Source organism: Monodon monoceros, unplaced genomic scaffold, assembly GCF_005190385.1.
Source record: "Monodon monoceros isolate NGI ecotype Baffin Bay Population unplaced genomic scaffold, NGI_Narwhal_1 Super_Scaffold_2, whole genome shotgun sequence".
Classification (NCBI taxonomy): domain Eukaryota; kingdom Metazoa; phylum Chordata; class Mammalia; order Artiodactyla; family Monodontidae; genus Monodon; species Monodon monoceros.
In genome coordinates, this window is record NW_021703776.1 from 31,633,952 (window position 1) to 31,652,472 (window position 18,521).

Genomic DNA, 18,521 nt, shown 5'->3' on the forward strand with positions numbered 1-18,521 from the left:
ATTGAGCTATTTGTAGTGAGGTGGATGGACCTAAAGTCTGTCATACAGAGTGAAATAAGTCAGAAGGAGAAAGACAAATACCGTATGCTAACACATATATATGGAATGTAAGAAAAAAGAATGTCATGAAGAACCTAGGGGTAAGACAGGAATAAAGACACAGACCTACTAGAGAATGGACTTGAGGATATGGGGAGGGGGAAGGGTAAGCTGTGACAAAGTGAGAGAGTGTCATGGACACATATACACTACCCAACGTAAAATAGATAGCTAGTGGGAAGCAGCCGCATAGCACAGGGACATCAGCTCGGTGCTTTGTGACCACCTAGGTGGGTGGGATAGGGAGGGTGGGAGGGAGGGAGATGCAAGAGGGAAGAGATATGGGAACATATGTATATGTATAACTGATTCACTTTGTTATAAAGCAGAAAGTAACGCACCACTGTAAAGCAATTATACGCCAATAAAGATGTAAAAAAAAAAAAAGGTCTGATAGATATTATTTACTTTTTGGGTAGTGCTCTGAGTGCCAGAATGTGAATCCCAGGTCCCTTGTTGAACCTGGGTAAGTTAATTACTTCTCTGTACCTCAGCTTCCTCATCTGTACAATAGAGATAATCCTCAGAGAATTAAATGAATTAATATAAAGCACTGAGAGCAGTGTTTGCTACCAAGTAAACGATATATAAATGTTTTCTGCTATAATCGTCATCATCAACTGGGTCAACTCTCGTTTTACAAATTTACTGTGGCCTAGAAGGAAGCTGTTTCCTGCCCAGGGAAACGTGTCTCCACACAACTATGGCAGGAGGACTTCTCCCTGAGCCTGCTTACGTGCCAGTGCACAGAATTAGCTCAGGGTAAAAAGAAACAGACCAAGGACAACACCTTCTCAGTCCCCAGCTCTTTCACTGCTTTGTCCACGATGCTTCGGACATCCTCTTCCATTTGGTGTAACCGCAAGGCTAACAAATCTGCCAAAGTTGTGGCTTCGTTTATAGAAAACTTGACCTGATTAGGAACAAAAAAAAGGCAGAATTTATATTCCACATATATTAATGGTTCCTTGTACCTAATGGCCAGAGGAATGAAACACAGCTAAATATACTCAAGTCAGCTGCTGAGTGTATTTCGAGTTCTGAAATGTGCAGACAACAAAAGACGTTGCTTTTTTACTCAGTTACTGAGGCATCACCCATCGAAGCGAGGGCTGAGGTTTAGGCCACGTTCATACTACAGTACTTTCTTTAGTTTCATAACCCTCCCTTGTCAGCTCATTTCTTACCTCCTTTGCCCACAAAACCCATTTTTAAAGAGAATCACATTGTTCATTTATTATAATTTGGTTGAAATCCCAGGAATCAGGTAATAGCTCATTTGTCTTCTCTTCCTCAGGTACTCTATTCACTAAACATAATTCCCAGTTGCTTCCGTGCTTTAACCTAGTTTCATCATTGACTTAATCTTAGTTCCTCGGCAAAAAATAATTATTCTTATACTGTCATTATTGATATTTACCATGTGAAAAAGTCACTCACATTTCCTCATCATCTTATTGACTCCCCACTTTCCCCACCTCCATATTTGTTAAGAAGCTCTCAGCTCTTCCTAAGTGCCCAGACTCACCCATGTCCCTCACAAATGAACAGCTGATCCCACCACACAGTTGCAAGGAAGCCATTTCCTTTCCTGCCCCTGCTAAGAATATCCAGTCCCTGCTTCTCGGAAGGTGCAGTCCTCTCTGGCTCTCCTCAATCAGTAATGTTGCTCATCACGATGCACAACTCTGCACAGGATGACTAAACCTCCCTGTTTGCCCAGGACTGGGCGGTTTCCTGGGCTAAAACCTGGGAAGTCCTGAGCATACCAGATGAGCTGGTCACCCTATCTCTGCATCACTTTTGACCTCACTCCAGAGCTGATGGGAGTCAGGTCTATCTTAGAGAAGGAATGAGCAGGGATGCCTAACAAGGCCCCCCTGATTAGCTGCATAGTTTGTGCAGTGAATATGGACCCCCTGCCCAGGTGACAACTGGAGGTTGGATCTAGTCACTGCTCTGATGCCCCAGATCAGCCTGGAGGAAGATGCCTTTCTCTAAATTGCCAGAGAACTACCTTTTCCCAGCTTGCAGAAGGGCATGACACAGGCAAGACACTGTGGTGAGAAGAAAGCTCACTGGGGCTAATGTGAGAAGGGGGCGGGGAGTGGGACACACAGTATACTTTCCATGTTGGGAGACTCAATAAAGATTTTCTGAAAGAATAAATTAATCAACTATAAAGCCTAAATATGCAATGCCTAAAAGACTCTATGGAAAGTATTATAATAAAAACTTCAGGGACCATTTATTGAGGATTTGCTATGTGCTAGGGTCTATATATAATCTCATCTCACCAAGTCTGCATGGCAGCATTATAGCATTACTTGTATTTCATAGAAGGGGCAACTGAGGTACAGAGAGAAAGTAACTGGCCCAAGATCTAAGAGATACTAGGTGTTACAGTTGGACCAATAAAGCTTAGGCCACCCCCACTTCACCAGGCTGCCCCTTTCCTCAGTTTCCCCACCCTGCAAACTTTGTCTTCAAATCATAAGAGCCCTTCTTCATGATGTGTGCCTAGCAGAAAACACGCACATCAGGCTGCATTTTATGCATTTTAAACTCATGAAGGTCACCTTCCCCGAAAAATAAAGTGTAAGTTTGGTATATTTGCTCCTAAATAGATGTAGAAAGGCAAGAAAATATAACCTCAAATGGTACAGACACATGAGAAATAATTCTATATTTTGCAATAAAATAAAAAACCATTTGGGACTTCTCTGGTGGTCCAGTGGTTAAGACTTCACCTTCCAATGCAGGGGTGCAGGTTCGATGCCTGGTCAGGGAGCTAAGATGCCACATGCCTTGTAGCCAAAAAAATCAAAACATAAAACAGAAGCAATACTTTAACAAATTCAATAAAGACTTTAAAAATGGTCTACATCAGAAAAAAAAATATTAAAAAATGCATCTCTAAAAACAAATTAGAAAAAAAAACCATCAAAAGACCATCAATGAAGGATGCCATTATTAAATGAATTGTGGGGAGAAAAAAAATCACTATTTCTGAATTCTCTCTCCCCCTAAATTCACTTCTAATACTCTCTGATCCTCTCCACAAAATATAAGATTTTTTGCAGCCATGTCATGCTCTATAAAATGCCTTCACATTATCTTACTTGATCCTTACAAGATCCCTCTGATTATGAGAGTAGATAGCATCACTCTCACTTTACAAATAAAAAACTCAAAACAGAATAGTTAAGTGTCTTACTTCAGGTCATATAGGCCAGTAAGAGATAAAAGGTTGGCGGGGGCAGGGGGTATCTTAGTCACTTCTGTCTGCTCTAACAGAACACCATAGACTGGGAGGCTTAAACAACAAACATTTATTTCTCGCAGTTCTAGAGGCTGGAAGTCCAAGAGCAGGGTGCCAGCCTGGTTGGGTTGTCGGTGAAGGCTCTGTTCTTCGTTAACAGATGTCTGTCTTCTTGTTTTATTTTCATATGGTAGACGGTAGAAAGCTCTGGGGTCTTCATCCCCTTACAAGGGCACTGACCCCATACATGAGAATTCTACCCTCATGACCAAACTATCTCCCAAAGGTCCCATCTCCAAACACCACCACATTAGGAACTCAGCCTTCAACATATGAATTGGGGGCGCTGGAGGGGGAAACACATTTAGTCCATAGCAGGGGCTAAAACTAGAATATCTGCAGGTCTAGTCCTTGGTCACATCTGAAAGAGCTGGACCTCTTGCATCTGACCAGAAACCTTTTCCCAAATCCCACTTCATCCCAGTTGAATGATGTAAACCAAGGAATCACACTTCAGTCACAAAAATATTCAATTAGTGAGACTCAGGAAACTGACCCCAGTGGCCTTCATCAGCTGGTGCCAATGCCTGTCTCTGAGGGCAGGGCTCTGTAACTCCGCAATGGCCCTCAGGGAGGTCATCGTGTCCTTCACTGTGCCTTCCAGGCCTGAGTAAGCGTCCCACACGTGGACTTCCTTATCGAGAGACCAAATTTCCTAGAGAAAAGTGACAAAAAACTAGGTCCCCCAAAATAATAATATGTTTTATCATTTTCCTCCTTTGAAAGAATAAATTTACATTTCCCTGGATAGGAAGAAAGTAAAAACATTTAAGTCCCCGGGTTAAAGACTAAAACTAGAGAAACAGAAAAGGATCCACTCACTCATAAATTACGAGTCCACTGTGTACAAGCCACTTGGATACATTGGTTTCTTATTCACAGGCTCTAACTTGATGTCCCATGAAGAAACCCAAGGGTCGTTAAATGTAGAGAATTAATAGAGTTTACGGGACATGTGCAATGAAGAGTGCTTCCTCTAGAAACATAAATAAGCAGGAAACTGAGATTGTTGCCTGGATTACTAACACCTTCCTCGGAAGACCTGGCTTGTTTAAATGGTAGCCCTGAAATGCTGGTTACCTTTGAGTGTTTGTTCCTTGGAACTAAATAGTCATGATTTTAAGACGTGTCAAATAGGGCCTTTGACTTGGCTGTCTTCTTGGCTCACGGAACAACATTAACAATTGTGAATGAGAAAACCCCTAATAAAACAACAATCCCAGCACAGCACAAGAGGACAGTGCTACTTCTTTTAAAAAAAAAAAAAAAGAAAAGAAAAGAAAAAGGCAAAAATATCTTCAGCTGAGAGTGGGGGTCAAACTGTGACTCTGAAGTGAGACAGTCCACTGGGCAAGGAGACGGATAGGGAGTGAGTACAGAAAAGAGGCACAGCGACCCCAGGGCATGCAAAAGAATGATGGGCTATTCTAGTTAGGGTTCTTGGGACCAGGATAAAAAGGGAAGAAAAAAATGGGAAGAGTTGGCTGGAGTGGAGCACAGGACTGAGTCGGGGTGAGGATGTTCTGGGGCAAGAAGAAAGCAAAAGGCCTTGCTACTTCTGAACTGCCTTTCGTGGCTACGCATTTGGCTTTATCCAAACATGCATTTGGCTTTATCCAAAGAGGCTTTACTCTCTTCAGAGGGCACAGGGCCATGGGGACTAGCTATCAAAGCACGAAATTCAATAAAGCTCAGTTCTGTTACATTGAGCCCCCTTGCGATGTTGGAGTGGGCAGCACTAAGAACAAAGATCACAGTATTCCATACACATCCACAAGTTACCCCAACTAGTTGCCCCAAAGTCCACAACCGAAAGGTACCTTTGAAGATACAGTATGCTTACAGCTGCTAGAGAAAGAATTCGACAGCTTTCGTAAGCCTAACCCCTCAGCCCTGCGCTTCACCTCCCAGCCTCCACTCTCGACAGCCACAGGGAGCGCCTGATGAGAGCCACTGCCCATCAGTTCATTAGCCCGAATATGCTTTTATCCACTCGTTCACAGAAAGGCAGGCTTGATTACAAGTGCAACTGGCTGAGAGTGAAAAACAAAATCCTGTCTCAAATCATCCTGTTTGAAGTAAATAAGGACATGCGGTCCAGCACAGCAGACGCTAGGTTAGGGAAGATGGAAGAAGGTGGTGCTGAGGAAGATAAATCGTCGTCACAGACAGTTATGGAACTTGCCTTGGCAAACCTTCTGAGTTCCACATCCATCTGTTCCACATTAATCTGTCTCCACTGGGTTTTAGTCCAATTATCAATGCTTCTCTGAAAACGCACAAGCAGATAAAAGTGTCAACAACATTTGGTGAAAGCAAGTCTCCGCAGCAAAATATCTAAACTGATGACACACAGCAACCCCATCATCCAGGGGAAATCAATTATTTAGCATTAACTGCGCCTGTCAAAACTTCCCCACCACAAAAACAAAAAAGTTGTCAGAACACGTCAAACCTAAGGCTAAAACACTGTGATATGATAATTTCTAGAAGCAATGACAAATTCCATACACATACCATCATTATCATTTAATCCTGAATACTCTGAATGAATTGATAAATAATGTTACCATTAAATACCATATTTTTATAATTCTACATATAAGATAAGCTTTCATAAGAAAACCTTCATCCGTTATAGACAAAACTCTCATGAGCTTCTTGACCATATTCTATGCCTTGTTAATATATTTCTTTACTGGCTTTCAACTAACTTCAAAGAAAATAATGTATGACACATATTGCAATACGCCTAGTTCCTAGAACTTATTTTTTTTTTTTGCGGTACGCGGGCCTCTCACTGTTGATCCCGTTGCGGAGCACAGGCTCCGGACGCGCAGGCCCAGCGGCCATGGCTCACGGGCCCAGCCGCTCTGCGGCATGTGGGATCTTCCCGGACCGGGGCACGAACCCCTGTCCCCTGCATCAGCAGGTGGACTCTCAACCACTGCGCTACCAGGGAAGCCCCTAGAACTTATTTTTGCACTTAAGTTTGCAACTTAATTAACACAGACAAAGTAACTTTGTTTTTAGTTAGGCCTGTTTATATATGCACACGTACGGAAGTATAACCATGGGTGTACACATCAGTTTGTATGCACAAGTGACCATATGTGTGTGGCACATATTAATTTTTGTTTATATCCTACATAACTCTCAAGAAGGATTTGAAGCAGTCAACTCATAATACCAAGTTTCATTCAGAATGGCAAACAAAAAGCACTGATAATTCAGAGATATCTGAACTCTAATTCTGGGGAAAAAGTCTAATACCCACATATTTTAAGACATTATAAAACCCAAATAGAATGATAGAGACACTCAAAATCGCATACTTATACAAAAGAAATACTAAAAGAAAAAAAGCATGCTTTCAAAAAGCAGTGTCTTACCTTAACATAAATAATGACATCCCAGAGCCCCTTGAGCAATGTTATCTCTCTGCGACACTGCTTCATTTGTTTGTACTCTGGAAGAGCCACTTCAAAAAGATGAGTAGATTCTTGCATCTGCAACAGTTCTTCTTCTAACGCCCCAAGCTCTTGATGTGCCTAAGGAGAAAACACATACACACGCACACAAACACACTTAATATCCAACGAACTGCCAGAGAAGAAGAGCCACAGCGTTGTGTAGCTCTGGTTATGTCAACTTGTACAACTTCGATTTTTAAAAGAAAATAGAAAGAAATCTGAAGTGTAATTATTGGTAAAATGGGGGCTTTAGAGGAGCAAACTCACAACTACTCAAAAAAGTTAGAGTAGACTATCAGTAAACACAGTAATGTTATCAATACCCTCCCTATACATTATTTCAGCAAAATCTGCTCTGGTATCAAATTGCTATGAATACAAATTTTCCTCTTGATTTTCATCATACAGCTGGGGACAACTTTGCTGGGGAGCAAAAGACAAGGTTCTAGAAACTTCCACTTAAGAATAAATCACTTCTTTAAAAAAAAGAACTTTCAGATTTAAAACATACCCTAGAGATTATCAATACACAGACTTTTCTCTTAATCTGTTAATATGACAAATTATATTCATTTCCTAATGTTAAACATTTCCCTGGAATGAACCCAAACTATTTATAAATTGGATTATTTGATTACTTTTTGCTTAGTTAGTTTGCATCTATGTTTACCAAAAAGAGTGGCTTATCAGGACTTCCCTGGTGGTGCAGTGGTTGAGAATCCACCTGCCAATGCAGGGAACATGGGTTCGATCGCTGGTGCGGGAAGATCCCACATGCCGCAGAACGACTAAGCCCATGCGCCACAACTACTGAGCCTGCTCTCTAGAGCCCACGTGCCTGGAGCCCGTGCTCCGCAACAAGAGAAGCCACTAAAATGAGAAGCCAGTGCACAGCAAAAAAGAGCAGCCCCTGCTCGCAGCAACTAGAGACAAAGCCTGCGTGCAGCAATGAAGACCCAGTGCAACCAAAAATAAATAAATAAATTTATAAAAAGAAAAAAAGAATGGCTTATCATTTTTCCTTTCTCATACTGTCCTTTCACAAAAATAAGACATGCTTCATAGAGTAATTTTTGAGTGTTCATTCTTCTTCCGGTCTCTGGAATCATATGAATGATATCTGTTTCTTGAAAGCTTCCTGGAATTAACCTGTAATGCTATCAGGGCCTGCTGTTCTTTCTGTTTTAAATTAATGGTTTATCCTTTCATTTTCCTACTGGTTAATTTTTCATAGTTATAGGACTATTCAGCTGTGGTCTTTTTTTAAAATTAATTATTTTTGGCTGCATTGGGTCTTCGTTGCTGTGCGCAGGCTTTCTCTAGTTGCGGCGAGCAGGGGCTACTTTTCGTTGAGGTGCGCGGGCTTCTCATTGTGGTGGCTTCTCTTGTTGTGGAGCACCAGCTCTAGGCGTGCAGGCTCAGTAGCTGTGGCTTGCGGGCTCTAGAGTGCAGGCTCCATACTTGTGGTGCATGAGGTTAGTCACTGTGTGGCATGTGAGATCTTCCCGGACCAGGGCTCGAACCCGTGTCCCCTTCATTGGCAGGCAGATTCTTAACCACTGAGCCACCAGGGAAGTCCCTGTGTTACTCCTTGAGATAGTTTTAGTGAATTATATTTTTCCAGAAATATATCCATTTTGCTTAAATTTTAAATTTCTTATTGATTGTATTCTACAATCTTTTGAATTTCTGCTCTTTCTGTACTATCATTCCCTATTTATTCCTAAGATCATTGATTTTCCAACAGAGATTTGTCAGTATAACTAGCCTTTTCTAATTATATTGAGAATCAAATTTGGCTTTGTTTGTCCTCTCTTTTCTTATAATATACACACTGGAACTTATTTCAGTGATGATTTATTGGTGGTTAATGCACTATTTTTGTTTATCTGAAAATATACTCTTGTTAATGAAATATAATTTTACACAGGAGAAGTGGGAAAAAATCATCCACTACCTTTTGGCTTCCATTGTTGCTGATGACAAATATGCTCTTAGCCCAGTCATCATTTCTAACAGGTAATCTTTCTTTTCTATCTGGTTGCTTTAAAGGTCTTCTCTTTGCCTTTGGTATTCTGTAGTTCATTGTGATGTGTCTAGATGTTAACTTTGTATTTATCCTGGTTGGCAGTCAGTGAATTTCCTCAATCTATTGATTCATGCTTTGACCAGTTCTAGAAAAATCTCAGCTACTACATCTCTATTGCTTGTCTAATATTCTGTGTATTCTCTCTTCCAGGAAGTCTGAGTAAAACAGTTAAACATCATTCTAACTTCTTACTCTGTGTCTCTTAATCTCTTTTGTATTTTGCATCTCCTTTCACCTATGTGCTGCCTTCTAAGTGAGTTCTTCCAATGTCATTTGCATTTCACTAATCCTTTTTTCAATTAGTTCTTTAACCCCTGCTGAGTTGTATCTTTTATTTTTCATTTCCATAAGTTTCTGACCCTTTTTCAAACTCAGTTGATCTTTTTTTTTTTTTTTTTGCGGTACGCGGGCCTCTCGCTGTTGTGGCCTCTCCCGTTGCGGAGCACAGGCTCTGGACGCGCAGGCTCAGCGGCCATGGCTCATGGGCCCAGCCACTCTGTGGCATGTGGGATCTTCCCAGACCGGGGCACGAACCTGTGTCCCCTGCATCGGCAGGCGGACTCTCAACCACTGCGCCACCAGGGAAGCCCCAGTTGATCATTTTTGATAGTCTCAAAACTGAGAACTTGCTCATTTTTTTCAATGTTAACTTTTATTTCTTGAATACATGTCTTCTTCTTTTTTTTTTTTTTTTTTTGGCTGTGCCACATGAAGGATCTTAGTTCCCTGACCAGGGATCAAACCCATGCCCTGTGCAGTGGAAGCACGGCGTCCTAACCACTGGACCACCAGGGAAGTCCCAGTAAATGTCTTCTAATATCTGACATTTCATATGGGTCTGTATCTGTGGTTTGCTCTTTCTGTTGGCCCTTATGCATGATAGTGTTTGTTTTACTGTAAACTCAAATTTAACTGAATTTAATCTGTTGGACCCCTGAGGAGATTAGAATAAGAGCACCTTATTCTCTTCTACCCAGAGAAGATTTGGATTTGCTTCTACTAGGTGCTAAGAAGAGCTGCTTGTAACCATATCAGTTTCCTGGGCTAGAAATTCCTTAACCATAGGGGTAGTATAAAATTACACCATAACCCTTGGGAGAACAGACTTATGTTTACCAATTCCCAGAGGATCCTTTTCTATTTTTTTCGCCCTATTCAGAGCAAGGTCTGATGGGTCATTTCATAGGCTCCCTGTGCAGGCTGCAGATTTTTCCCAGCCCACCCATTCACTAAAGGTGTAACCTCTTAAAAGCATCTCCTAGTTTGCCCTGAAAGGGTTAATCACAAAGTTCTAGAGTTCTGGTACTTTGATTTGCCCCTACAGCAGCACAGGCTTTTATGTTTCCCACCGCTTTCCATCCTGGTTTCAGCTACTCTATTTCCCTGCCTCTTGCTTTCCTGGGAGATCAGCAATAGATTTAAAGTTACATATTTGTGAACATGTTTCAGCATCTGTTTTACAAGATGGATTTTCAAAATGTCTAGTCAACCATGCTCCCCAGAGCCAACAGCCCTTTTATTTATTTTAAATTATTTTTCCAATTAGTTATACTAATTCAATTATTCCTAGAAATATAGATCCAGTTATTTTAATTCAACTGTTCACTGTATCTTTGGCTATGAAGAAACAATAGCACATAATATAAATTTACCAAGGTATCAGTTATAAAAGGAGAGATTTACTACACCACTCCCAAGTTCCTGGAGGGTCAATGGTTTCCATCTTTTGGAGTGAGGTGCCTTGAGTGCTAGGACCTACCATACCTGCCCAGAACAAACATATACATGACTTTGGTTGAATCTAGTTAGATAAACACTAGATATGCTTGCTGAACAAACACACAAGAAAATGACTTCAAGATAAAGGTAACCGAGTCCTACTATATTCAAAACATCCTCAACACATTTTGTAGGTATGATAAATATCGGCCTTTTAAATATGTAACTATATGGTGTTATAGTATAGCATGCAAATGGTAGGAGTCAATAAATGATAACTGCAGTAAATGTTTACACACAGCACATTGGTTAGTCAAGTAAAAATGTCTCCATATCCACAATCTGTTCAGACCACCTGCAGTTTAGATATAATCTTTTTTAAAAAACCAACTCTATTCGCATACTCTAACCAACTCCCTTTTCAGTGAATATATTAACCACTTTTCTTTAGCCAAGTGAAAGAGAAGACCTCATGCTATTGAATGGCTGAAAGCAGTTAAAACTAAATTCAATCCAAAATTTGGAAAGAGAAGTAAAAACTGTCAGTTCCAAGTTTTACAGCAGTCTAAGGAGAAAAGGCTATCTCCAGCATGAAGTCAAATCAGGATGGCAGCCTAGATGAACTCAGAAAAATTCCCAGCCCCCAATGCAAACTTCAAAGTCACTTTCTCATTTTGGCTGCTAGGTTAAGAATTCTTAGAGAAACAAAGATATTATTTTTCTAATAAAAGTTTAAAGCATTTTTTTAATCCTCATGAATTATTCACCATTTTCGGATTATTTGCCTATTACGGTCATTCTTATAGTCAATTATAAAAAAGTAGTTCATTATAACTAGGATTAAATGACTCAATAATATTTGTATCCAGAATTAAGAATAAGTTACAGGCATTCATTTGAAACTCCCTGAAACACTAGCCACCTCCAGAAAACCACATAACACATACTTGGGGAGTGGGCGTGGGGGCAGATACAATGTGTAGTCGGGGGTCAGGGAGAGGACACGGAATCAGGCCTAAGGAGAAAGTATAGGTTGAGGCAGTAAACATAAATCAGAGAAAAAAAACGAAAAAGTTACGGGCTTTCATTACTATGAGTAAGAGTTACTAACAAAGTATCACATGGGAAATAGTATAATGGTCAGTATTCCTCACTAAAAAAGAAAGTAAACAGCTAGAATTTTAATACTGATTCTGTCACTAACTTATCTCCAACAAGTTACTCAATTATACATGATTGTTTATCTAAAAAAAGGTGAACAGAAGCTGTATCAGAGAGATATTGCAAGAACTGAAAGAAATAATGTAAATAATATGTTTAATAAAGTTCTTGACATATAAAGTGTTTATATGTCAAGAGAAAAACAAATATCGTATATCAATGCATATATGTGGAATCTAGAAAAATGGTACAGATGAACCTATTTGTAGGGTAGGAACAGAGACATAGATGTAGAGAAGGGACATGTGGACACGGCAGGGAAGGGGAGGGTGGGATGAATTGGGAGATTAGGTTTGACATAAATACACTACCATGTGTAAAATAGATAGCTAATGGGAACCTGCTGTACAGCACAGGGAGCTCAGCTCAGTGCTCTGTGATGACCTAGATCGGTGGGATGGGGGGAGGGTGGGAGGGAGGTCCAAGAGGGAGGGGATATATGTTATACATATAGCTGATTCACTTCATTGTTACTTAGATAAAAAACTAACAGCAGAAACTAACACAACACTGTAAACCAATTTTACTCCAATTAAAAAAAAAGTAAAATAAAATAAAGAATAATAGTATTTGTTAGTTTCACTAGTATGTGTACTTTGATGATGACATGATTTAAATCACAATATAATTTCTGGAGAGACATTTAAATCACAATATATTTTACTTGGGGAAAATTGTTTGTAACTGGGTTTTAAATAGTTCATTCTCAACCCATAACTAAGTGCAAAACTAAGGCAAAATATAGCAGTATCTCAGTGTCCAAATTTATTTTTTGAAATAGCTATTATAACACACAAGATAATTGAGATCAGAATTACCTTATCAAGTACTCCATATGGATTTTCTGCATTAAAACGAAGAGGAGCATAGAGTCTGAATCGCTCTCTGAACTCTGCCTGCTTCTCCTGATCAAGGAAGAAAAAAAACTGAAAGTGAATCTCAAATAGCTTCAATTAGCCTTATAAAAACCCTTCTTTAAAAAAAAAACCAAAAAAACAGAAAACCACAAAGCTTGTTAGCTAGCTTACATCAAACAAAATACATTTTTTCCTTATAAGAGTGACTTCTGCATTTTGGAGAGGTGAGATTTCATGTCTGACAATTGCTGCAATCTTTTTGGTAGTTTTCCATCTTTCAGGTAATTCCTACAAAAACAAAGGTGCAAATGGGAAGTTACTTCAATACCTAAAACAAATGTACTCCACAGGATTAAATTTTTCTAATCTCTTTCCACTAACTCATGACATCCTTTCATTCTTGTCTAAGAGAAAGAGTTTATTCCCAAAAAGATTAAAGGGACTAAAAGGCCTAGAGCCAGGCTGAATCCCACTGGCACCTTTGGAGTCACATCTTCCAAGCATAAACCAAAGCTGTCCTCTGGTATAAGATCTACCTCAGCATAAATGAAAACCTTTTCAAAATAAACAGAAATTTCCAAATTGTTTTACTATTGAGGGAATAACATTAAAGTGCTCTGAAAATGACTTTGCTGATCTAACAACTAGAAGTGGAGCCATGTTTAGCAATTTAGCAAGCGAAAAAAGACGCTCTGAATCTGGTGGGCAGAGATGAAAATGTGACTCAATCTTATCCTTCGTTTTCCTCTGGCTCCCAAAGCTGTGTTTTTACTTGGTCTGGATGGAGAGTTTGAACATTTGGGTTAATTTTAAATGACTAGGATTTTTGAAGTAAGATGAGGAAAGGGAAGGTTAATTCCTACTTGATGGAAGACAAAAGCAGCCATGAATTGTTCAGGTAGCAACTCAACTCTGCTGTCCCTGACTACAATGCAACTAGGACAACAGCAACTTACTTTCTTTGAAGAGCCCTTGTGCTTAACTGCTGTTGAAAAGCATTCCTTGTGTCCAGACTAAGAAAGCATTGTTTCTCTGTGTCATCTCTCAGGACACTGAAATTGTTTCGTCACACAAAACCACCCATGGTGATAGGACTCTACTTGTGTCGCTGAAGCACAAAAATCGGTTCTAAAGACTATTTTGTAACCCTGATAAATATCTGATGAATGATTTCGTAACTGCCAATTATGAAGAGTGCGCTGTGCTAAGTATAAATCGTATCTGAGTGGTGGAGGAGGGCTACAAAGATAAAACACATTCTTGAGATTTAAACTGTTGTATCATCTGTCGGAGTGAATGAGAGGTATACAAAATAACTATTCTACATGACAGAATGTATTAACTTCGATCAGGAGGTCTATATGTTATGGAATTAAAATGCTTGGGAGGCAACGTGGTATCACGATGGCAATACACGACCAGGCCAGGAACTAAAAGACTTGAGCTCTAAAGCTCCTTGTTTTTCATCTTGCTCTTCCATCCTTCTTCTCATCAAAACTCTGCATCCTCATCTGTCCAGAGTGTCACTTTGCATTTCCAATTGACCCCATGGAACCTAACTGTCACAGGGAGTCCCTTCGGGGCCACGGGAGAGAAGACTTGAAGAGGTCACATCAGTGGGTTCAGGCTCCTTAACCTTAACCTTCTTCAATGACACTAGACCTGCTGTTACCTGCTTTATATTTGGGGATTCCAAAGAAGCTTCCACTGGATAAAAATAAACCTTCACTGAAAACCAAAAGATCAGATGACCTCCAAAGTTGGACTGATACTGATCCACTCAAGGAACGAACACTGCATCAGAGGTGCAAAACAATGACTGGATTTCCACAGGCAGAGATGAGGGTGAGACCCCTCAACATCCCGTGAGGTAAGATTTCCAATGCAGGATGGGGTGAGAGTGTGGGCTCTACAGAAACTGGACCGGATTCTGAGGCTAGAGGCAGTCAATGAAGGTTTCTTAACAGGGAAGGGACTTGATAAAATCTATAGATCAGAAGTGTAATCTAGCTTCAGAGCACACTATAGATAGGGTGTGAGGACACAGCCATGCCTAGGGGCTTTTTTAGCATCAAACCAAGCACAGGCAAGTTTTGGGAAATGTTATGACTGCTAATGATTATGAAGGAGAAACAGCAACTCTCACAAATTGCTTAAATTAAAACAAAATTGGGACGTTGTTATCCTCCACGAGCAACCTGAACTGCTTGTATATCTTATTTTTCCTCCTGACCAGCCTGAATTACCGACATCGAGACACACACAGAGCTAAGAGTGTGGCTCACTTCTGAAATACTGAAAAGTCTAATATTTTCAATACTGCAAAAACCTTAGTGAGCCAAACTTTTATTTTTATAGAAAAAAGGCAGAAGAGCACATTTGCTTTTATTCATCTTGGAAACATAAAGAGTCCATTAGAAAGCATATAAACTAAGAAACACATAAAAGATTTTTAAATCTTCCACCTGACCACAGCACTGAAACTGAATACATACACCTCCATTTTCATAAACAACTAAGACAATAGTCAGAACTAAGTGACCTGATCAAACATGTCTGCATCGTTACACTCTCCTAATTAGCTTACTATTGAACAATGTATACAAGGTGTCATATGTAATCAGGAAAATTTGTTAAAGACCTAAAAACAGACAACAGAAATGACTAGAATCTAGCTTTAGTGAAGTGGGAGCCAAACTTCTATAATACAAATTCTGGAGGCCATGGCCATAATCCCCCATCAATTACTTGTGTTATGACTGGTTTCTCTATATGACATAAAATTTTAAGGTTCAAGGTCTGACTCAAAGAATATCCCAATCTTCCTAAAAACAGACATTTATAGTGTGCTCTACTGTTGACTATTTCACGTCTCACTCTTGTTATGTATCTATCCACATCATCTCTCACTCCATGTCTAACTGGATTTTCAGTTCTAAAGACAGTTTTATACTTAAACAGAATCTAATGATTCATATATAGTAATTCTTTGTAGTCAAGAGAGCATCTATAAACACATTGTTGCACTTCATCCTCACAAAACAAAATGAGGAATATAAAATGGAGCAGCTGCTGTGAAAAACATTTTGGTGGTTCCTCAAAAAGTTAAACTTGGAATTCCCATATGACCCGGCAATTCCACTCCTAGGTGTTTTCCAAAAAGATCTGAAAACAGGTACTCAAACAAATATGTGTGCACCGATGTCCACAGCAGCATTATTCACAATAGCCAGAAGATGAAAAGAGCCCCAATATTCCTCAATGGGTGAAAGGCTAAACAAACTGTATATGTGTGTATATACACACATACATACATACACAAACACACACACAAACACACACACACACACACACACACACATACAACGGAACATTATTCAGCCATAAAAAGGAATGAAGTAGCGATATATGCTACAACGTTCATGAACCTCAAAATCGTCATGCCAGGTGAGAGAAGCCAGATACAAAAGGTCACACATTGTATAATTCCACTTATATGAAGTATCTACAGTAAGTAAGCCCGTAAAGACAGGAAAGGATCAGCAGTAGCCCCAAATTGGTGGCAGGTAGTAGGGGAGGAGTGGGGAATGACAGCTAATGGGTATGGAGTCTCTTTGGGGGTGAGGAAAATGTTCTGAAACTAGAGACAGGCAGTGATTACACAACCTCCTGAACGTACTAAATGCCACACACTTTGAAATGGTTACTTTTACGTTATGTGAACTGTAAATTTCACCTCAGTTTTTTTAAAAATGGGGAACTGGAGACAGTATAGACAAATTTAAAAAGTGAGGGATCTTGAGGGATATTTTACCGAAGAGGAAGCATGCTCTGAGGCAAGCAGATGAGACGGACTAGCAGAAAACAAATCTAAGTTTGAGTTCCATGCTCTAATCACTGAACTAGATAGAATTCAATAAAAGCTCTTTAGTTAATGCGTCCACTGATCACATTGCAAGGTTAAACCTAAGCTCACCCTGGAAGTTGGTGGATGACATAAGCATATAAACTACCTACAGAACCTCAATATGGGCATGGGAATAGAGCCTCAATTGTGAGATTTTTATTCGTGATTTCAGTTATAACTACAAAGACTTTGTACACTGTTTGGCACACAGCAGCCACCAAGTCATTCCAGAACACGGAAAGAGGAGGATGACACAGAAATCCTGTTTAGGAAAGTGATTTCTCCAGCCAAACTGGGCTTTACTTATTCTTTCTTAACATGTCCATGATATGTTTCCAAAGACTAGGTCACTTCTCAACTGACAGGCAATTTAAATGAAAGAGAGCTGGAATTTGTTTCACATGTGAAAGTGATGATATAAGTGGAACCCAAAAAAGTAACTTAGAGGCTCTCTATGACCTGAATACCTTCTAACACGAAGGCAGTGGAGTACAGCCAGGCAGAGCGAGGATGTGGGCATGAAACACCCCTAGATTCATGTGGGCTGGCTTTACTACTTGTGTGACCTTGAGAAAATTACTAAGTCCCTTTAAGCTTCAGATTCCTAAGCTGTAAAATGAAAACACTAATATCTACAGTATAGGGTGTTATGAGGGTGTCATAAGAGAGTGCATGAGAAGAACAGGAGATGCTCAGTTTATGGTAATCATGGTTATTTTAGCACCTCACTGACCTCTAGCTGAGCATAGACGTGCTCAGGCATCTTCTGGCCATACGTTTCCAAGAGTGTGATGGTTTCTTTTAGTGGTTCAAAGAGTTCATCGGTAGCTCTCTGGCGGCTTCTTACAGCCAGAAGATGCCCCATAATGTCAACTAAACCATCGTGATCGCCTTCACTTAATTCTCTCTGAAGTCCAGCATCTGTCTCCTTTATAAACTCTTGTAGCTCATTCAGACTATAAAAACATGTATACACACACACAAACACAAATTAAGCTCATTAAAACATTCAGAAGTATGACTTCTGACTGAATCTAATTTTCACTATTTACCTAATTAAACATTACTTGCTATCTCTCTTACAGAACTGGCAGTTTTAATGCTCTTTAAATTAATATCTCAATTTTAAGAAGGAGTCAGGTGTTAAAAGTTATCATTCCAAATACCAAAGACTACCTGCCAATGACAAATCTCAAAAGATGCTCCTGAAACATCCAGCTCCATTTCCTGATAATGTTTAGCAAGCTCACTTTGAAAGGCTTCATGTCCACCTTGAACCAACCATCAAACACTCTGAAGTCATCAAGCTTGCTCATCTGAACATACAAAGCCTCATAAATGTCAATCTACAATTAGAAAAAAAATAGTCACTGTATAACAACTCAATCAAAAGCTAGTAACTACATAAATGCAGAGGGTTTGCCTTGCCTCTTCTTTGAATTGCTCGAGTGTTGGTGGTTGTCCGGGAATGTCTTCATTTGCGTGAGGCCCTGTCTCCTCAGATGACACAGTATGGCCATACAGGAGGAAGCGCTTCATAAACTCGGTCCGGTCATCCACCCAGAGGTAAGCGTATGTGTCCAGGGTGTTTCTGAAGTCCAAGACTTTGTTGATGACGTCTGCCACTCTCTTCATGATCTCCTGCCTGACCTCCACCAGGCCCAGCACATTGTCCATATCATTCTAAATGAGGGGAGAACCAAGCACTTATGAAAGCCAACCCTGCTCTATCAATTATGTGCAACCTAACATTATCCAAGGCCATTCTTCAAAAGAATAGTTGGTAAAATCAAAAACCGTGTTGCTTTTCCCACTTCTCCTTTCCTTGTGCTCC

General features: G+C 40.0%; 1 protein-coding gene across 1 annotated transcript in view; it reads right to left on the minus strand.

Moving 5' to 3' along the window:
• Positions 1-18,521, minus strand: part of DNAH11 (dynein axonemal heavy chain 11) — a 315,311-nt gene that overhangs the window by 235,364 nt on the left and 61,426 nt on the right. The window contains 9 exon segments of the mRNA XM_029233957.1: positions 890-1,012; positions 3,918-4,076; positions 5,607-5,690; positions 6,814-6,972; positions 12,742-12,828; positions 12,952-13,068; positions 17,421-17,643; positions 17,864-18,033; positions 18,116-18,370. Of these exon segments, the coding sequence (XP_029089790.1) occupies positions 890-1,012; positions 3,918-4,076; positions 5,607-5,690; positions 6,814-6,972; positions 12,742-12,828; positions 12,952-13,068; positions 17,421-17,643; positions 17,864-18,033; positions 18,116-18,370 (1,377 nt within the window).